The following is a 22091-nucleotide window of genomic DNA, read 5'->3' as shown; positions in this document are numbered from 1 at the left end:
ACGCTGCATCATCCGAGGTCAAATCACATTATTCAGGGTGCCTGCAACATCGCATTATTCGGGGTCACGCCGCATTATTTGGGCTCACCTTGGTACTCGGGACTGGGTCTGTTACTCAGATCATTCCGCACCACTCACAGAACCCCTACGCAACAGAACGCGGAGCGCTTACCCTTCGGCCCATCTGATGCTGCTAACCCCTCATTCGCCGGCGTCTGGGTCACGTGACGCACCCTTCCTCTACGTTACGCGCCGGCGCATATGGGTGCTCCGGGCACGTTCTGTGTCACGTGATATAGATCAGAAAAGATGATTGGTTAGTATGTTCGGACAACCCGCCCCTTCCCTATCCACTGCCAATGGATGACGTGGGCGGGGTCAGTGACCCGGAAACCCAATGGATCCGCTGGTCATGGCGCTGCGGCGGCTGCTGCAGCGGTACCGGGACTTCGTGCTCTGTAGCCCGGCGGGAGCGGCGCAGTTAGAGGGCGGCGTGCGCACCGCCTCCTACCTTATCGCCGGTGGGTCCCTCACTGATCTCGCCATCCTCTACTACCTGAAGTCCCGAGCCCCCTTCCCTCTGTCCTTCCCCAAACAGCCTTGTCCCCCCCACCCTTCACCCTTCCCCTCTGCCCCTTGACCCCCCCTCCACCATTGGCTCCTATTGACATCACCTCTCTCCCACTGCCCCCTGCAGCCACCCCATCTGACCACTCTCTAGTTCCATGTCCCCCTGCACCTCACTCCCAATGTCCCTCAGGGAAGCGACAGTTCCTTGGAGAATCACTTCACGTCACTCCTACCGTCGGAGGTGACCCAATGTTCGTCTGCTTCTCGCCAATCATTGCTAATACTGGGATTAATACTTGCCAGTCATTACTAATAATGATAGTCATTATTACTGATACTGTGATCTTGCCTCCAATTGTGGAAAGAATTAATGAGCCTTGAGGGAGCTGGGGTTAGGTTGGGTGCTGTTGTGTCACAACATCACAGCTATGACGATAGTCCATTTCCCCATGAGGCTTTCCCAATAGGAGGTGGGTGCACTTTGCTGAGTGGTCATTAAAAGTGGCTGTTTCTTCTCTTTTGCAGGGCGATTTACTGATTCGCATGAACTCTCAGAACTGGGTAGGTATGAGTGTTGATGAGTGGCAGTGCTGGAGGTCGTGAGGGAGATTAACTCCCTTCGCTATAACGCCAACGTTGTTTAATTGCATTGTCCTGAGTGTTTAACACTTATCGCCCATCTGGGTGAAAGAGATCTTTAGTTACTTGCTTGAACAACTCTGCTTCCACAGTGGTGTTCCACAAGTTGGCACGTGGACTCCAGTACCTCACAGGGCTGGGATTGATTCCCTTGATAAACGAGAGGTTGTAGACACTGGGATGTGGAGGAACTCAGCAGGCCGGGTAGCATCTGTGGAGGCAGAGGGATGATTGACATTTGGGGTTGAGATCCCGCATCAGGACTGAGGAAATGGAGGGAAGATAGCCAGGATAAAGCAGTGAGAGGCTGGGAGGTGAGGTAGTGTTAGGCGGTGAGGTAGGGTTAGGGGGTGAGAGTTGGGAGGCGAGGTAGGGTTAGGTGGTGGAGGAGGGCAGTGATGAGTGTTACGGAGAGAACGATGATAGGCAGAATCGAGTTTATTATCACTAACATGTTGTGACATTTGTAGTAGCGCTGCAGAGCAAGGCATAAAATAGTCATAGTCATACTTTATTGATCCCAAAGGAAATATAGTTGTAGTTGCCCCAACCAAGAATAGAGTATAAATATATCAATATAAAACCATAAATAGTAATATGTAAATTAGGCCAGGAAATAAGTCCAGGACCAGCCTATTGGCTCAAGGTGTCTGACCTCCAAGGGAGGAGTTGTAAAGTTTGATGGCCACAGGCAGGAATGACTTCCTATGACGCTCAGTGTTGCATCTCGGTGGAATGAGTCTCTGGCTGAATGTACTCCTCTGCCCACCCAGTACATTATGTAGTGGATGGGAGACTTTGTCCAAGATGGCATGCAACTTGGACAACATCCTCTTTTCAGACACCACCGTCAGAGAGTCCAGTTCCATCCCCACAACATCACTGGCCTTACGAATGAGTTTGTTGATTCTGTTGGTGTCTGCCACCCTCAGCCTGCTGCCCCAGCACACAACAGCAAACATGATAGCACTGGCCACCACAAACTCGTAGAACATCTTCAGCATTGTCCGACAGATTTTAAAGGACCTCAGTCTCCTCAGGAAATAGAGACGGCTCTGACCCTTCTTGTAGACAGCCTCAGTGTTCTTTGACCAGTCCAGTTTATTGTCAATTCGTATTCCCAGGTATTTGTAATTCTCCACCATGTCCACACTGACCCCCTGGATGGAAACAGGGGTCACCGGTGCCTTAGCCATCCTCAGGTCTACCACCAGCTCCTTATTCTTTTTCACATTAAGCTGCAGATAATTCTGCTCACAGTACTCAGCCTCATCTCCCTTGCTGATGCATCCAACTATGGCAGAGTCATCAGAAAACTTCTGAAGATGACAAGACTCTGTGCAGTAGTTGAAGTCCGAGGTGTAAATGGTGAAGAGAACGGGAGACAAGACAGTCCCCTGTGGAGCCCCAGTGCTGCTGACCACTCTGCCTGACACACAGTGTTGCAAGCACACGTCTGCCAGTCAGGTAATCAAGAATCCATGACACCAGGAAAGCATCCACCTACATCGCTGTCAGCTTTTCCCCCAGCAGAGCAGGGCGGATGGTGTTGAACGCACTGGAGAAGTCAAAAAACATGACCCTCACAGTGCTCGCTGGCTTGTCTAGGTGGGCGTAGACATGGTTCAGCAGGTAGACGATGGCATCCTCAACTCCTAGTCGGGGCTGGTAGGTGAACTGGAGAGGATCTAAGTGTGGCCTGACCATAGGCCGGAACAGCTCCAGAACAAGTCTCTCCAGGGTCTTCATGATGTGGGAGGTCAATGCCACCGGTCTGTAGTCATTGAGGCCGCTGGGGCACGGCATCTTCGGCACAGGGACGAGGCAGGACGTCTTCCACAGTACAGGAACCTTCCGGAGCCTCAGGCTCAGGTTGAATGCATGGCGAAGTACTCCACATAGCTGAGGGGCACAGGCTTTGAGCACCCTGGTACTGACACCATCCGGTCCTGCAGCCTTGCTTGGGTTGAGACGTTTCAGCTGTCTTCTCACCTGGTCAGCTGTGAAGCCCATCATGGTGGTTTCGTGTGGGGAAGGGGTATAGTCATGAGAGCAGGGTGGGGGACTGTGAGGAGGGGTAGGAGGGGAGAGTGGAATATTTGTTGGTTGGGGACCGACAACAGATGAATCATGAATTAAATTATCATGATAGTGCAAAAGGGGGAGTCGTTCATCGACCGCTGAGATTTAACAGGAGAGGAAAGTGAAGCATGAATCAAGTGAGGGAGGTGGGGGGCAGATGGAACGAGGGAAGGAAGGGGGTGGGGAAATCTGTCGGCTGTGTATGAGTGATGGGCAAACAGAGTCACACGAGGACAAGGAATGAATTGGGGGTGGGGTTTGGAAAGAAGGGGACGTGTAAAAGGACTTAGTTGGATCAGGGAGAAAGGAAGGAACAGAGGAGATGCAGGTTACATGAGGTTGAAAGGTTCAGTGGTCACGCTGTCTACCCAGGTGGATGTGAGATGCTGTTTAAAGTTTAAATTAGATCAGATAGAGGCGTGGGAAACTGACCATCACTGTTGATGCACAAAAAGCAGAACTAGAATTGGAAGGTGTGGAGTTACTGAGGGACTGCTTTACAGCTGTGCTACTCTTACATGTTGGTTGCTTGCAGTCTTTGTCCTAATAGTATAGTTTTTCCTAATTGTATAATCTTGCTACAATAAGATTAATTTCTGGGTTGTATATGGTAATATTTACATACTTTGATAATAAATTTACTTTGAGCTTTGAACTGTGGGGAGGGTGGGTGGAAAATGCCAACAAGGGAATGTGACTGTGCTTGGAGTATCCCGAAATCAAAAGCAGGAATAGGCTGAAACGTGTAACTGCTGGTGCAGACACACAGGCTGAAGATGGGCAGGGGCATGCTTTAAAATGACCAGTTTCCAGGGGAGAACAATGAAGATTCTTGTTACTTGAAGAATGAGGGGTGATTTATTCAAACGAATAAGATGCTAGGGGGCTATTGACAGGGTAGATGTTGAGATGGGAGAATTTCATTGAAGACTGAAGTGTGTAGGAATTTCTTTTTGCAACAAGGGGTTCAATCTCTGGAATTCAGTACCCTGGAGAGTTATGGAGATTGGATCAGGAGAAGTGCGGACTATGGAAAAACTGTCACAAGATAGAAGTTGAAGTTGTATTGAACGGTGGGGTAGACTTGGAGGGCCAAGTGGCCTGCTACTTCCTTGTGCCTTGTGAGGCTTAGGTGGTATTCTTGATTAAAGAAACGGTCCCCCCTGTGAGAAGCGATACATCAGGCAGATAGTTAAATAAAGGCCACACATTGAACTGTAGCGCAGACAGCATTTGGTCAGTGTTGTATCATTTCAGGAATACAATCAATGTCGAATGTCAAAAAGGAAACAGAATTCCTCAGGAGATTGTTCTTATCGCAAGCTAAAAGGAGAAACAATTCAGAGAACTAAAACTGGGCAGCTGGAAGGAGCATTAGTGGGAGGGGATTTTGGTGGCTCAGTTAGATGTGGCGTGGTTACAGAAGAGGACGAGGCTAAAACAGGAGCAAAAGTTCCCCCAAGAGGGTGCTGGAAATTCTCAACAAGTCAGGCAGCATCTGTGACAAGAGAACCAGTTAATGTTTCTGGTCTGAGTCACATCATCAGACTGGGAAGAAGGTTGCAGAAAAGATGGTTAGGAGAAAGGGAATATCTGTGATAGGGTGCAACTAGGTCAAGGAGGTTACTGGGCAATCATGCTGTTTTGTCTGTATTACTGATAGCAGGGATGTGGGATGTCCATAACAGTGCTGGCTATAGATCCATTGTCACTGGTGGATGAGTGGCAGAAATAGACGAAGTAAGTCAGAAGTTGGACAATTGGATACTGTGTTGGGAAGGTGCAGGGTTCCCAGCTGGGAGATTTCGTGTGGTTCCTCGAGCATGTGTCTGACCTAATACAGGGCAAGGACTATGGACATATGGGTCAACGTTCACTGGCTTCCTTTTATCTGCTACTTGCAACCCTGATAGATCTGTCAATCACGTATTCCCTTTCTTAACTCCTTGTTCGCTCTGCCCAAGGCGATTACTGTTTCCCTAGTTACCACTTCCTTCACAGAATTCAGCATCTACATCGGGGCTGATGTTGAACTGACTGCCCTATGGTCTCTCCTGAAACTGTGGGTCACACTTGCTACTTTCCTGTCTGTGAGACCGATTCTAGATACAACAAAACCCTGGGCAATGACAACCATCGCTACCCGGGCAACGACAGCCATCGCTACCCGGGCACCTGGTTGTGAGTCCTTGGCTCCAGTCAACTTAATCAGTTTTCTCTCCTGTTAATTTCTTTTTATATCTAATTAATGTTAACTTTCTGCTCATTCCCTCTTGTTCTGTTCATATTTTCTGCCCTGACCTTTGTAATCTTAGCAGTCTCAAGTTAGAGCTAGGTTCTGCCTCCCGTGACCTTTTGAAGGGATGGCCATTGAAGCAGTGGCTGAGGATGTGTAGCCTTCATTTGCCTGTGTTTCTGACACTAACTAAACTTTTTCTTCTAGAGCATGATGTTGCACTAAAAGATGAGCTCTTGCCCTCCCAATCTACCTTGTGGTGCCCTTTACCCCCTGTGAACTGCAAGACTCTATATTGCATTCTGCATTCCGTTTCCTCTTTACTGCCTGGTGTATGGAACAGTCTGTCTGGGTGGCATGTAATTAAATGTTTTTCACTGTCTCTCGCAATGTGTGACGGTAGTAAGACCAATTATCAATGTAGAAATGTGTAATAGATAGTGTTGTGGGAGGACAGGAGGGTTTGCTGTGTGCCGTAACAGATTAGCTTCAATACATATCCACGTGCTGTGAAAATGTCAGAATAGTCTTTGGTCTTTATCGCAGTGGATGATTATTCAAAGTACGTGGTCTATATTGAGAGCAGAAGGTTCTGAAGCCTACTGCGAGTCCAGTGGTAAGAATGCTAATCTCTCTGGGACAGAAGACAGGCTGTGGATAGCCCACAGTTGGTGTGGTGATGGCTGTGAAAGTCTGTTGATTTTGGTCGCTGACTATTAAAACTGTTGTCTATCTGACAGTGTACTCTGTGTCAAATCTGCTGGTGCTGTTGAACGATGGGATACTGAGGAAGGGAATCTCTCAGTCACTGCTGATGGTAAGTAGTCCACAGCTGTACCATAAAGAGCGAGGGGTTACCCACGATGGGGTGATTTTAAAAGTGCATCGATTCTACAATCCTTCAACACTCCGTTGTAACCTGAATGTTTCTTGGATCCTTTGACTTAACTGCAGGTTGTACTTGGTCCTGTTGAATAATGCTGTTGCAGGAAGGCGGGGACGGGCAGCTACCTTAACCCCCAGGTGCTGTTGGGAGAGGGTTTCCAGGAGTTGCTCATTTCCAGAGCAGGGTGTATGTGAGCCAGAGGGAGCCTAACCTGCAGATGATGGTCCTATGTGCCTCAGCCTGTCCTTTTCGAGGGAGTGTTTATGGTTTTGGTACTGCTAATCCTGGGGCTACCACAGGCTTGTCGCCATACTTGAGGAAGGATATACTGGATTTGGAAACAGTGCAGAGGAGGTTCACCAAGTTGATTCCAGAGATGAAGGGGTTAACCTGTGAGGAGAGATTGAGTCGCCTAGGACTATACTGTCTGGAGTTTCAGAAGAATGAGAGGGGATCTTATAGAAACATACAAAATTTTGAAAGGGATAGATAAGATGGAAGTAGCACTCACAACACGCTGGAGGAACTCAGCAGGTCGGGCAGCATCCATGGAAACGATCACTCAATGTTTTGGGCCAGAACCCTTCATCAGGGTCAGGCCCGAAACGTTGACTGATCTTTTCCACGGATGCTGCCTGATTTACTGAGTTCCTCTGGTGTGCTGTGAGTTGCTTTGACCCCAGCATCTGCAGAGTATTTTGTGTTTAAGAGAGAAGTAGGCAAGTTGTTTCCATTGGTAGGTGAGACTAGAACTAGGGGACATTGCCTCAAGATTCAGGGGAGAGGATTTAGGACGGAGATGAGAAGAAACTGTTTTTCCCAGAGAGTGGTGAATCTGTGGAATTCTCTGGCCAGGGAAGCAGTTGAGGCTTCTTCACTGAATATATTTAAGATACAGTTAGATAGGTTTTTACATAATAGGGGAATTAAGGGTTATGGGGAAAAGGCAGGTAGATGGAGCTGAGTTTACGGACAGATCAGCCATCATCTTATTGAATGGTGGGGCAGGCTCGATGGGCTGGATGGCCGACTCCTGCTCCTATTTCTTATGTGTAAGTGCTGCTCTCAGCGTGTGGTAATACTGGTTCTAGTGCTGGAATTTAGCAACATTCAGTATTGATTGAAGCTTGGGGCCTTAGTGCTGTTTTCTGGCACTTGGGGGCCAGGGCTGGTGCTTTGGCCATACAGCTACCATAGAGCTACCTGGCATAGAGCCACCCGGGATGGGAACAGGCCCGTCAACCCAACTGTTCCATGCTCAACAAGATTCCAATCTAAGCCAGTCCCATTTTCCTGCATTTGCCCCCTATCTCCCTAAAGCTTTCCTGTCCATGTACCTGTCCAATGACTTTCACCTGCTGCTGGCACCCTCTGTGTGAAAACATTTACTTTCATGTCCTTGGCGTCTGTGCTCCCCTTGGTCTGGTTAGAGTCATAGACCAATACAAGACGTAGAAGCCCTCCCGTGCATCCTGTCCCTCTCCCCCTCGATGTACCAGTCCAAATGTTGTGTGAATGGTAGAACTGTCCCTGTCTCAACCACTTCCTGTGGCAGCTCATCCCGTGTATACTTCACCCTCTCTCCCTTCAGGTCCCATTGAAATCCTTCTCACCCTGCTCTAGTTTCAGATTCCCAACCCTGGGGGAAATATTGTGACCAACCACTTCATCTTTGTGTCGCATGATTTTATGACCCCTACAAGATCAGTCTCCTTCGCTCTAGGGAAAACCTCCAGTCTCTCCTTACAACTCAAACCCTCCAGTCCTCGTAAGACTGAGTTTTGGGAGCTGTTTCTGGCCCCATTTCTAGGAAAGGACGTACGGGCAAGGACAGGGTCCAGAGGAGGTTTAGGAGAAATGACCCTGGAAATGCACGAGGAGTGTTTGATGGCTCTGGGCTTGTACTAGCTGGAGTTCAGAAGAATGAGGGGGGATGTCATTGAAGCCTGTGGAGTATTGAAAAGCCTGGATAGAGTGGATGTGGAGAGGTTGTTTCCAATAGATGGAGAGTCCAGCATCTGAATAGACCAGAGTTAAAGAGGAACCTGGAGTTCGTGGATCTGGAATCCATTGCCACAGATGGTTGTGGAGGCCAGGTCTTTGGGATTAAGTTCTTGATGAGCAAGGGTGTCAAAGGTTACGGGGAGAATGCAAGAGAATGGGGGTGAGAGGAAAAATAAATTAGTTATGATATAATGTCCTAATTCTGATCCGATGTCTAATGGTTTTCTGGCCCAGCTGGGTGACTGGTACCACACGTGACAGTTGGGTGTCAGCTTTTGTGTTTGGCCTGCAGGAGGAGACGGACTGTGTGGTTTGTTGGTCGTGGGAAACGCGGTGCTGTGGTGCAACAATATTTCAGGGGCTTGGTCGGGCTGTCTTGTGCACTGGCTGAGCTCGGGGGGTGGGGTGGTTACACTGGTTTTATCTGGGATGTGTGCCCGAGGCCCAAACCTGGTGTACCTCCTATTGCAGCCTGTCCCCCAGCAGCGGCTGATGACATGGCTGACTGTGCTGGAGCATGTGGAGGTCTTCACGGAGATGTGCTCGGCCAAGCTGTGGGGCGACGGTGTCCGCTGGCTTGTCATCGTCCTCATTCAGCTCTGCAAGTAAGTGACAGCAGACTGGCTTGCTTCCTCCCCTTCCAACCCCACCACCCTTCCTCCCAGCCTGAGCCTCTCCCCGTGCCCTCTCCTACCCGTCTGCTGCACCGGCTCCCCAGCCACACACACACACACATTCTCTCTCTCTCCCCCCGTCACAGGACGGTGCTCCGCGTGCTGGTGTGTAAACTGTCTCTCCCTCCCCCCCCCGTCACAGGACGGTGCTCCGCGTGCTGGTGTGTAAACTGTCTCTCTCTCTCCCCCCCCCCCATCACAGAACGGTGCTCTGCGTGCTGGTGTGTAAACTGTCTCTCTCCCCCCCCCCCTCCCGTCACAGGACGGTGCTCCGCGTGCTGGTGTGTAAACTGTCTCTCCCTCCCCCCCCCGTCACAGGACGGTGCTCCGCGTGCTGGTGTGTAAACTGTCTCTCTCTCTCCCCCCCCCCCCATCACAGAACGGTGCTCTGCGTGCTGGTGTGTAAACTGTCTCTCTCCCCCCCCCCCCCCGTCACAGGACGGTGCTCCGCGTGCTGGTGTGTAAACTGTCTCTCTCTTTCTCTCCCACCCCCGTCACAGGACGGTGCTCCGCGTGGTGCTTCTGCTCTGGTACAAGGCCGGGATCCAGGCGTGCCCACCCATCACTCCGCTCAACAGGGAGAGGCACATGTGCAGGGAGGGTCATGACGGTGAGGCGCTCGGGGTGCGAGTGGAGGGCAGGGGCGGCGGAGAGGGAGAGTGATGCGGGTGTGTGGGGTGGGGGGAGGAGCACATCTCAGGGGCTATGATTGGGTGACATAGCGGTAAAGACCAACCACCCTCTCCCCCCGCCGGGCCCTCTCCCCTCACCCCATAATTCTGTGCTCTGGTTCCAGGGTGTCCCCATGAAGAAACTGAAGGCTCCCAGGTCTCTTGTTCCACCTTCGTTGGGCATCGTTCTCGGAGAGTGGTCCGTACCCTCGACCACAGTAAGTGACATCCCCCCCCAAGCTCTGCTCCCGTCTGTTGCCTCTTTCACCACCATGATCACTCCCAGCCCTAGCCCACGGTACCCTTCCCCTCCCTGCAGTGTCAAGGTTGTTGTCGATGGGGCATGAAGAGAACCAAGTGTCTCAGCTTTCGGGGAGAGTTCTTGTTAGCTGTGGTTGTCACAGCCTATGTGAACCGCTTGACCAAACCTCTCCATTTTTAAACCTTCACCCTTCAGAAGGTAGCTTCCCTTTAGTGTTGATGTGGAGGGCGTCTCCGTACGTCCTGGGGCGCTGGCAGAGTACGTCTTTGCCAGAGTGTCATTCCCTCAGTTTTGCACTCTTCATACCATTCCTCTGTGGTGTTTCCACATCCAACCCCCTCCCAGGACAAAAGGACCTTCTTCACCCAAAGCCCCTTCCACTCTCAAATCATGTTTCTCAACCCCCACTCCAGTACAACGGTGAATTTCTGTGCTGTCCTCCAGACCTCTAAACCCTCCTTACAAGATTTCAGGGACAAGTTTGAAAACCGTCATGGCAGACAGCTTAATACTCTGGGAATAGCTTCTTCCCCTCCACCATCAGATTTCTGAATGGCCTATGAACACTACATTGTTCAAATTGCAAAGCAAAATTTATTATCAGAGTACATACACGTCACCACATACACCCCTGAGATTCTTTTCCTGTGGGCATACTTAGCAAATCTATAGAACAGTAACGGTAATCAATAGAACGGTAACAGTAATCCATAGAACAGTAACTGTAATCTATAGAACAGTAACTGTAAACTATAGAATGGTAACTAATCTACGGAACGGTAACGATAATCTATAGAACAGTAACTGTAAGCAGGATCAACAACAAACTGTGTAAATGCAAACATAAATAAATAGCAATACATAACGAGAGCATGAAATAACGAGAAAGAGTCCGTAAAGTGAGTCCTTCAGTTGTGGGAACACCAGAAATAGAATGAGTGTAGTTAAGAGGCTGATGGTTGAGGGGTGGTACCTGCTCTTGAACCTGCTGGTGTGAGTCCTGAGGCATCTGTACCTTCTACCTGATGGCAGCAGCGAGAAAAGAGCATGGCCTGGGTGGTGAGGATTTTAGCTGCTTTTTTACAACAATGTTTCATGTTGATGTGCTCAGTGGTTGGGAGGGTTTTGCCTGTGATGTACTGGGCTGAATCCACTGCCTTTTGTAGGATTTTCCACTCAAAGGTAATGAGTGCAGGCCGAGTCTGTGAAACCTCTCATCGGATAACTCCCTCCCATGCCAGGAGTCTAATGCATTCCCTCTGTCACTGGTATCCCTTACGTAGATGGATGAGCTCAGACCGACACACACTATTCCAGGAATATTATGTTTCCAGGAATCTAGTGAGATAGCTTTATCTTTGCAATAAAGTTTTCTGGTTGTGTTGCTGTTCCAGATTCTCATATAAGGATACCCAAGGCTTCCTGAGCACTGAACCTATTAACCTCTCACCTTTAATAAAATTCAATTTCTACCATTGTGGATGGATTCACCTTTTCCCCAAGTTGATTTCCACCAGTTACATCCTTGCCCGTTCACTTAGCCCATCTCTATCCCCCTCAAGGCTCTTCTCTGGCAGTTCACACTATCATCTAGTTTGTTTCATTGGAAAACTTGGATCTATTCCTTGTTGATATAGATTGTGAAGAGCTGGGGCCATCACTGATCATTGTGGCAGGCCACACAGATCTGCATCTCAGAGTAGCCCACTTATTCTTCCTCTGCCCATCATTCCCTTCTGTAAGATGACCTATCTTCGAGCCAGTACATTACCTGAGCTTGTTTATAACTCCTTCTAAAACAGCTTATTGAATTGTTAAATACTGGGGCCTTCATCTGTACTGCTGTACAATCTCCCGCTCAAGAACCTGTCACTTCAGAATTAAATGTGTTTGGAAAGCAGATGGAGGCTAGGCTGGACTTTGGAGGATAACCTGTGGCTTTATCTGTGTTAGCTCCAGCACTGCATTTCCGTCGCTGGGGAGTCTCCCAGGAGGAGAGACACCAGAGTTTGGATAGAGAGTCCCAGCACCCCCCAACTACCCTGGGCAAGCAGGAGACAGTGGCGGAAGTGCTGCACATAGCCCGGCCTCTGATGCACCGTATCCTAAAGTAACTGTGACTTTCCTCAGGGTCAGGGGGCGCTGTCGGCTCAACCGTCTGGAGACTGCGTCACTCAGCTGCTCTTGACTCCTGAAGGAGTGGGCCAATCCTCTGTGGCTGAGGAACTGGGTGGTGAGTAAGGCCAGGCATTAGGGTACAGGAGCCGGCTCTTCGGCCCCTCTAACTGTACTTGGAAATAATAGGAGCCAATCAGCTATTTGCAGGAAATAGCCTTCTCCCCTGAATATCTGTGATTCTGGTCAAATCTGTTTAGTTCCTTAACCACATGTGCCAGTTGTGACTTTGAGTATTTGCGGACGGAGATCATGGAAACCATGGCTAGTATCAGGAATCCTCGATGTTACCAGGTAGGTTATCAAAGACTGCAGTGCGCTCCCCAGGGTTATAATGGCAGCAGCCCCCTCGCTGGTTACAGGGACTGGAGGTGTAACAACACATCTCCGGTTATGGGGACCAGTGTTAAAATGACACTGGTACGGTCTTTGCTTCTGAGGATCAGAGTCAAGAGCTTCTGCAAAAGATGCTCTTATGGTATGGGGACTGAAGATATATGGGCAACATCGCTCTCCCCGGTCACGGGGACGGGGTCAGTACGACACGGTCGCTCTCCCCGGTCACAGGGACAGGAGCCAGTCACGGGGACGGGGTCAGTACGACACGGTCGCTCTCCCCGGTCACAGGGACAGGAGCCAGTCACGGGGACGGGGTCAGTACGACACGGTCGCTCTCCCCGGTCACAGGGACAGGAGCCAGTCACGGGGACGGGGTCAGTACGACATGGGGACTGGGTCAGTATGACACGGTCACTCTCCCCGGTCACGGGACGGGGGTCAGTCACGGGGACAGGGGTCAGTACAACACGGTCACTGTCCCCGGTCACAGGGACAGGAGCCAGTCACGGGGACTGGGTCAGTATGACATGGTCACTCTCCCCGGTCACGGGACGGGGGTCAGTCACGGAGACAGGGGTCAGTACGACACAGTCACTGTCCCCGGTCACAGGGACAGGAGACAGTCACGGGGACGGGGTCAGTACGACATGGGGACTGGGTCAGTATGACATGGTCACTCTCCCCGGTCACGGGACGGGGGTCAGTCACGGGGACAGGGGTCAGTACGACACAGTCACTGTCCCCGGTCACAGGGACAGGAGCCCGTCACGGGGACGGGGTCAGTACGAAACGGGGACGGGGTCAGTACGACATGGTCACTCTCCCCGGTCACAGGGACAGGAGCCAGTCATGGGGACGGGGTCAGTACGACACTGGGACAGGAGACAGTCACGGGGACGGGGTCAGTACGACATGGGGACTGGGTCAGTATGACACGGTCACTCTCCTCGGTCACGGGATGGGGGTCAGTCATGGGGACGGGGTCAGTACGACACAGGGACAGGAGACAGTCACGGGGACGGGGTCAGTATGACACGGTCACTCTCCCCGGTCATGGAGACGGGGTGTTAGACGTGCACTGTCACAGCGCACAGCGTCAGGGTGACAGTCTGCTGAGAGGGTGGGATGGCCTCTGTCACTGCCTTCTGCCCACACACTCCCTTCCCTGGTTTTCCTGCAGCTTGTGTTTACTGAAAGATGCCAAGGTGGTGACCGCTGAGGAAGAGACCGAGCTTCGGCGCCGGACGTTCATGCTGCTGTACTACCTGCTGCGGTCCCCTTTCTACGACCGATATTCAGAGTGAGTCCGATTGTGGCTTGGTATTGCTTCACTACTGCTTCAGACCCTGGGCCAGGGGTCAACTGTCAGGTCAGCTGACCCAGAGGGAGTTGGGAGGAGATTTGCCACTGGCTATCTTTGGTCCTGTTGGACATTTGTGGGGGCATGGGTTCCCATTGCCTTGGATTCTTTGAGATGGGAACTGTGATGTGGTCCCCTTTTGGATCATTCTGTCTCCTGGGCCGGGAGGAGGTAGGGAAGGTTTGATCTCCTGCTCGCAGTGGCTGATCGCTTTCTTGCCTGCTCACCAGGGCCATGATCTTGTTCCTGCTGCGACTGCTTGCTGATCACATCCCTGGAGTAGGTTTGGTGGCTCGTAAGTATCAAAGTTTAATACGAACACTGGAATATGAATATCGGAAGTTATGGTAGGGTACAGGAACCATGGTGTACAAGGGCTGTAATAAATCTAGTCAAGAAGAGAAAAAAAAGCTTACAAAAGGTTCAGAGAGCTAGGTAATGTTAGAGATCTAGAAGATTATAAGGCTAACAGGAAGGAGCTTAAAAAGGAAATTAGGAGAGCCAGAAGGGGCCATGAGAAGGCCTTGGTGGGCAGGATTAAGGAAAACCCCAAGGCATTCTACAAGTATGTGAAGAGCAAGAGGATAAGACGTGAAAGAATAGGATGTATCGAGTGTGACAGTGGGAAAGATGTGTATGGAACCAGAGGAAATAGCATAGGTATTTAATGAATACTTCAGTATTCACTGTGGAAAAGGACCTCAGTGATTGTAGGGATGACTTGCAGTGGACTGAAAAGTTTGAGCATGTAGATATTAAGAAAGAGGATGTGCTGGAGCTTTTGGAAGGCATCAAGTTGGATAAGTCACCAGGACTGGACGAGATGTACCCCAGGCTACTGTGGGAGGCGAGGGAGGAGATTGCTGATCCTCGGGCGATGATCTTTGAATCATTAATGGGGACGGGAGAGGTTCTGGAGGATTGGGGGTTTGCGGATGTTGTTCCCTTATTCAAGAAAGGGAGTAGAGATAGCCCAGGAAATTATTGACCAGTGAATCTTACTTCAGTGGTTGGTAGGTTGATATAGAAGATCCTGAGAGGCAGGATTTGTGAACATTTGGAGAGGTTTAATATGATTAGCCGGTGGTGCAGTGACATCAGCACCAGACTCCAGACCGAAGATTCCCGAGTTCGAACCCAGTTGGGCCACCCCCAGGCACTCTTTCCATCCGAGCCGGGTTGAGTGTCGAGCTCGCAACTTGGCCTTGTAGAAAAAAAACTGCGCTGTGAGATGGACGTGGGGGACCACTCACAGAATCTTTCCTCCAAGACAACCACTTGAAAAGTGGTCGCCGAGACTCTGGCAGAGTATGGCGCACAAAAAAAAATATAATTAGGAATAGTCAGCACGGCTTTGTCAAAGGTAGGTCACGTCTTAGCAGCCTGATTGAATTTTTTGAGGATGTGACTAAACACATTGATGAAGGTAGAGCAGTAGATGTAGTGTATATGGATTTCAGCAAGGCATTTGATAAGGTGCCCATGCAAGGCTTATTGAGAAAGTGAGGAGGCATGGGATCCAAGGGGACATTGCTTTGTGGATCCAGAACTGGCTTGCCCACAGAAGGCAAAGAGTGGTTGTAGATGGGTCATATTCTGCATGGAGGTCAGTGACCAGTGGTGTGCCTCAGGGATCTGTTCTCTCTTTGTGGTATTTATAAATGACCTGGATGAGGAAGTGGAGGGATGGGTCAATAAGTTTGCTGATGACATAAAGGTTGGGGGTGTTGTGGATAGTGTGGAGGGCTGTCAGAGGTTACAGCGGAACATCAATAGGATGCAAAACTGGGTTGAGAAGTGGCAGATTGAGTTCAACCCAGATAAGTGTGAGGTGGTTCATTTTGGTAGGTCAAATATGATGGCAGAATATAGTATTAATGGTAAGACTCTTGGCAGTCTGGAGGATCAGAGGGATCTTGGGGTCCGAGTCCATAGGACACTCAAAGCTGCTACGTAGGTTGACTCTGTGGTTAAGAAGGCATACGGTGTATTGGCCGTAATCAATCGTGGAATTGAATTTAGGAGCCGAGAGGTAATGTTACAGCTATATAGAACACTGGTCAGACCCCACTTGGAGTACTGTGCTCAGTTCTGGTCGCCTCACTACAGGAAGGATGTGGAAACCACAGAAAGGGTGCAGAGGAGATTTACAAGGATGTTGCCTGGATTGGGGAGCATGCCTTATGAGAATAGGTTGAGTAAACTCGGCCTTTTCTCCTTGGAGCAAAGGAGGATGAGAGGTGACCTGATAGAGGTTTATAAGATGATGAGAGGCATTGATCGTGTGGATAGTCAGAGGCTTTTTCCCAGGGCTGAAATGGCTAGCACGAGAAGGCACAGGTTTAAGGTGCTTGGAAGTAGGTACAGAGGAGATGTCAGGGGTAAGTTTCTTATGCAGAGAGTGGTGAGTGCGTGGAATGGGCTGCCGGCGACGGTGGTGGAGGCGGAAATGATACGGTCTTTTAAGAGACTCCTGGATAGGTACATGGAGCTTAGAAAAATAGAAGTATGGGTAACCCTAGTAATTTCTAAGGTAGGGACATGTTTGGCACAGCTTTGTGGACCGAAGGGCTTGCATTGTGCTGTATGTTTTCTATGTTTCTATGTCAGCTACTGTCTCACTGCAGAGGGAGGGGATATAGGACAGAAAGGATAAAGAGGATCCAAGCCCCTTTGAGCAGAAGTACTGGAGGATTGGGGAACTGATTGCATCCTGAGTGGAGATGGACTTTGGTGGAGAAAGGGGAGGGGTCACGAGGGGAAAGGGAAGGGGGTCGCGAGGGGAATGGGAGGGGGAGGAGGTCGGGAGGGGGAGGGGGTTGAGCGGGGAAGGGGAGGGGGAGTAGGTTGGGAGGGGAAGGGGAGGGAGCCGGGAGGGGGTTGCGAGGGGAAGGGGAGGGGGAGGAGGTCGGGAGGGGAAGGGGGAGGGAGCCGGGAGGGGGTTGCAAGGGGAAGGGGAGGGGGTCGTGAGGGGAATGGGAGGGGGAGGAGGTCGTGAGGGGAATGGGAGGGGGAGGAGGTCGGGAGGGGAAGGGGGAGGGAGCCGGGAGAGGGTTGCGAGGGGAAGGGGAGGGGGTCGTGAGGGGAATGGGAGGGGGAGGAGGTCGGGAGGGGAAGGGGGAAGGGGGGAGGAGGTTGGGGGGAAGGGGGAGGGAGCCGGGGGGGGAAGGGGGAGGGGGTTACGAGGGGAATGGGAGGGGGAGGAGGTTGGGAGGGGAAGGGGGAAGGGGGAGGAGGTCGGGAGGGGAAGGGGGAGGGAGCCGGGAGGGGAAGGGGGAAGGGGGAGGGGGTCGGGAGGGGTAGGGGGAAGGGGAGGGGGTTGCGAGGGGAAGGGGAAAGAGGAGGGGTCACGATAGGGAGGGGGTTGGGAGGAGAAGGGAGAGGGGGTCGTGAGGGGAATGGGAGTAGGTCGGGAGGGGAAGGGGGAGGGAGCCGGGAGGGGAAGGGAGAGGGGGTTGCGAGGGGAAGGGGAGGGGTCACGAGGGGGAGGGGAAAGAGGAGGGTCACGATAGGGAAGGGGTTGGGAGGAGAAGGGAGAGGGGGTCGTGAGGGGAATGGGAGGGGGAGTAGGTCGGGAGGGGAAGGGGGAAGGGGGAGGGGGTTGCGAGGGGAATGGGAGGGGAAGGGGGAAGGGGGAGGAGGTATGGAGGGGAAGGGGGTGGGAGCCGGGAGGGGGTTGCGAGGGGAAGGGGAGGGGGAGGAGGTTGGGAGGGGCAGGGGCAGGGAGCCGGGAGGGGGTTGCGAGGGGAAGGGGAGGGGGAGGAGGTCGGGAGGGGGAGGGGTTGCGAGGGGAAGGGGAGGGGGAGGAGGTCGGGAGGGGAAGGGGAGGGGGAGCGTTGCGAGGGGAAGAGGAGGGGGAGGGAGTCGGGAGGGGTTGCAAGGGGAGGGGGGAGGGGTTGTGAGGGGAAGGGGAGGGGGTCGGGAGGGGAAGGGGGAGGGAATCGGGAGGGGTTGCAAGGGGAGCCGGGAGGGGGTTGCGAGGGGAAGGGGAGGGGGAGGAGGTCGGGAGGGGAAGGGGGAGGAGTTGCGAGGGGAAGGGGAGGGGGAGCGTTGCGAGGGGAAGAGGAGGGGGAGGGAGTCGGGAGGGGTTGCGAGGGGAAGGGGAGGGGGGAGGGGTTGTGAGGGGAAGGGGAGGGGGTCGGGAGGGGAAGGGGGAGGGAGTCGGGAGGGGAAGGGGGAGGGAACCGGGAGGGGAAGGGGGAGGGAGCCGGGAGGGGAAGGGGAGGGGGAGCGTTGCGAGGGGAAGAGGAGGGGGAGGGAGCCGGGAGGGGTTGCGAGGGGAAGGGGAGGGGGTCGGGAGGGGAAGGGGGAGGGAGTCGGGAGGGGAAGGGGGAGGGGGTCGGGAGGGGAAGGGGGAGGGAGCCGGGAGGGGAAGGGGGAGGTAACTGGGAGGGGAAGGGGGAGGGGGTCGGGAGGGGAAGGGGGAGGTAACTGGGAGGGGAAGGGGGAGGGAGGGGAAGGGGGAGGGAGCCGGGAGGGGAAGGGGGTGGGAGCTGGGAGGGGAAGGGGAGGTTTGCGAGGGGCTCCATGATGAAACCCTCTGTGTGCTGAGGTTTGCTCTGACAGTCTCCTCACTTTCTTTTCCAGGCCCACTGATGGATTATTTACCAGTCTGGCAGAAGGTTTACTTTTATAATTGGGGTTAAGTAACAATGGGAAGCTGAAAATGATATTATACTCTTCATAGACATTTTGTGCTTTAAGAAGCATTCTGTACCCACCTCCAGAGGATCCTCGGGAACAGTGTCTGGTCCTGCAGCCGTGGGGAATGGGCTCTCCCTGACAGTCACTGTGAATCAGAATCGGGCTGTCGCTCAGTCTGACCGCGGCTGTGTTGGAAACCAGGTCAACATCAGCGGAAGCTCAGAGTTGGACTATAATTGTGTGGCAGAGATGAGAAAGCCCAGTGTCTTTGAGATGGAGCCTGCAGTCCATCAGGAATCCACTCACAGTATGACAACAGCTGTACCTCCAGGGTTCAACAATAAATTTACAAGGAAGACAATCTAGGGGTGGAAGATGACACATAACCTTGTAATTGTGCTGATAACCAGCTCACAGTTGCAGTATCACTGAATGGATACCATTTGGCCCATCAAGTCCATACTGACTGTGTGTGAGATTAGCCCCAAGGGTCCCATTGAATGCCACATTGAATCTGCCTCCTGCACTGTCTGGGCATGTGGTTCAGACCCTAACTACTTGCCGGGTAACACCCCGAAGTTTTTCTCAGTTTGCGTTTGGTTGCTTCACAAAGTTTGATGCCTCACGTCTCAAGTGATGCTGAACCAGTATTATACCATGGTTTGCAGAATGTGCTTTTAACCACCTTCTCAACCAGCCCAGCAGTCAGCATTAACTGAGGCTGCTTCAGATCATGTATGAAAATGCGTTAACCAGACTAGATCTCTACCTAAGCTGCATATTAAACCCTATCTCATTCAACAGGTTTGCAGTCATCTCCCCAGGTACTTCCTTGTGTGTCTCAAGCTCAGTGCTACTGCAAGTGACATTGGGACAGTAACAGCATAGAGCATCTCATAAGGAAAACCTACTGCATCAGACCCAATCTCTTACTCTGACGTGGTCTGCAGCAGGGTTCCCATGGACCCCGTGCTTGATGGTATTGGTCCATGGTTGGGAAGCGCGGGTCTAAGGGGTCTTGCCCGTGGGTTCCCGTGGACCCTGTGCTTGATGGTATTGGTCCATGGTTGGGAAGCGCGGGTCTAAGGGGTCTTGCCCGTGGTTTGAGCGACCAGCTTACAGTCTGCGTATAAAGAGATGAGGGTCCCAGCTGACTAACCAGTGGTTCAGGTCATCTGGCTGTTGGTGGGTACAACCCTGCTCCTGTTCCTTCTGTTAAATTCTTAGCTGGTACCTTCAGTAATGGTCAGATTGAGAATCAGTGTCATCTAACAGAGAGAGACACCATGAGTTAGAACCGTCACAATCAGCTCGTGTGCTGGTCCCTCGGGCACTTAATCAGATAATGGGATCACTGCAGACTGACTGACTGATAGCATCTTCACCCAATGCCAGGGAGACAGGCTCACAGCCCTGACAGTTGTGGTGAGAGTGTGAGCTGGGCTCCGATAATCGGACCGGACCCTGTCACAACCCGACTGATTGTATGAAGGGGTGGGCTCACAGTATTAACAGTTGGTGCAGAACATAACCTGACTCTCTAACACTGACTATAACTGCTTGATGCAACTTCTCAATCTGACTGGCACCAGTTCACAATGTGACCAAATGATTAGAGCTTCCAGCGTACAATCGGATTATAACTGTGGGGGCCAGCTCAAAGTGACTCTGAGCTGTGTGACAAAGTTCACAATCTGATCATAACTGTAAATACCTCGTGTCCAGCCCACCACTTGGACTTGCGGTTAGACGGGAGCACATAGCCTGGATCATCAGTCTCCTCAGTCAGAAAGATTGTCTGAAATGGAGGGAGGGGGAAGGAATGTTGACTCAGACCATCAGAGGCCTGCATCGGGCATTTTCATGCAAGTTGGAAGTCTGTGTGGGGCGCGTCTCCTGAAAGGACCAACCCTTAATCAGACTCTTAACTGTGTATCATGGGTGACTCATAGTTGGTTCTTACCTGACCGAGGGTTCGACATACAACCTGCATGTAGGTATGAGCTCAGAACATTACAGGAGGAGGAGTTCGCCATTCCTCACGCTTCACCATTTATCAGGGGCATAGGTAATCTTCTACCTCAGTGCTATCTTCCCACAATACCTCCAAATCCCTTGAAGCTAAGGACCATTTGAGAGCTTTGGTGATGGATGCCTGTGGGCCAGAGAATTCTAAGAATTCGTTGCCCTCTGAATTACTCCATCATCTCGGTCCTGAAACGCTCGTCTCCTTATTCCGAGAAACTGCCCTCTGGTTTAGGATGTGGCTGGGGAGGCACCTTCCTGGCACCCTGGCCTGGAGCCCTATAATGATCCTGCACATGTGAATAAGATCACACCTTGTTCTTATGAATCCTAGAGCCACTCTGCTCCGTCTCCCCTGATATGGCAAGCCTGATCTCCTTGGGAACAGTCTGGTAAATCTTCACTGCACACCTTCTATGGCTGACAGATCCTTGGGTACAGAGACCAAAACTATACACAGTACTCTAGGTGTGGTCTCACCAAAGATCTGTATCATTGTGATAAGATGTATTTACTTCAGGACTCAAATATTCAATAAAGTCCAAAGAACCCATCTGCTTCCTCAGTTATTGCTGCACATTAGCTTGTGGTGATCTTGGCACCATATTGGTGACCTTGCATTCTGCACCCCCTCACTCTGCTTGTCCGTGTACCTTTGAAGCCTCTTCACCCTGCTCCTCCATCTGAATCTGAATCAGGTTTATTATCACCAGCATGCGACGTGAAACTTGTTAACTTAGAAGCAGCAGTTTAATGCAATACATATATAGAAAAAAATGAAATAAAAGTAACAATAAATAAGTAAATTGATTAGAGTATATGTACATTGAATAGATTTTTTAAAATGTGCAAAAAACAGAAATACTGTATATTAAAAAAAAGTGAGGTAGTGTCCAAAGCTTCAATGTCCATTTAGGAATCAGATGGCAGAGGGGAAAAAGCTGTTCCGAATCACTGAGTGTGTACCTTCAGGCTTCTGTACCTCCTACCTGATGATAACAGTGATGCCCTGGGTGCTGGAGGTCCTTAATAATGGACACTGCCTTTCTGAGACACCGCTCCCTAAAGATGTCCTGGGTAGGCTAGTGCCCAAGATGGAGCTGACTAGATTTACAACCTTCTGCAGCTTATTGTGGTCCTGTGCAGTAACGCCCCCCCCCCCCCATTACCAGACAGTGGGTGCAGCCTGTCAAAATGCTCTCCACGGTACATCTATAGAAATTTTTTGAGTGTATTTGTTGACATACCAAATCTCTTCAAACTCCTAATGAAGTACAGTATAGCTGCTGTCTTGCCATCTTTATGACTACATCGATTTGTTGGGACCAGGTTAGATCCTCAGAGATCTTGACACCCAGGAACTTGAAACTTTTGGTGTATTATCCTCAGTCAACCTGGAGCTCTAACATCCGATCTCCACAGTTACATCACTAATGAGGCTTGTGATTAGTTGGGGCCTCGTGGTCACACCTTGCCAACCTGAGGGAGACCCAGTTATACCCCCTCTTCCGTGTCCGTCTGCTA

At 51.4% G+C, this 22091-nt stretch overlaps 1 protein-coding gene across 1 annotated transcript; it reads left to right on the top strand.

The window, feature by feature from the left end:
- The first annotated feature begins 393 nt into the window (after positions 1–393).
- pex16 (peroxisomal biogenesis factor 16) lies at positions 394–21351 on the top strand. Its single transcript, XM_063062281.1, has 11 exons — positions 394–521; positions 1096–1131; positions 6268–6344; positions 8889–9022; positions 9592–9701; positions 9888–9980; positions 11978–12124; positions 12421–12493; positions 13719–13838; positions 14129–14193; positions 18486–21351. Exons 1-11 carry the CDS (start codon positions 398–400, stop codon positions 18542–18544), a joined length of 1038 nt encoding a protein of 345 aa, XP_062918351.1. The 5' UTR covers positions 394–397; the 3' UTR covers positions 18545–21351.
- Positions 21352–22091: the final 740 nt, after the last annotated feature.

This window comes from Mobula hypostoma, chromosome 11, assembly GCF_963921235.1.
Source record: "Mobula hypostoma chromosome 11, sMobHyp1.1, whole genome shotgun sequence".
Taxonomy (NCBI): domain Eukaryota; kingdom Metazoa; phylum Chordata; class Chondrichthyes; order Myliobatiformes; family Myliobatidae; genus Mobula; species Mobula hypostoma.
This window is presented reverse-complemented; position numbering and strand designations above follow the sequence as displayed.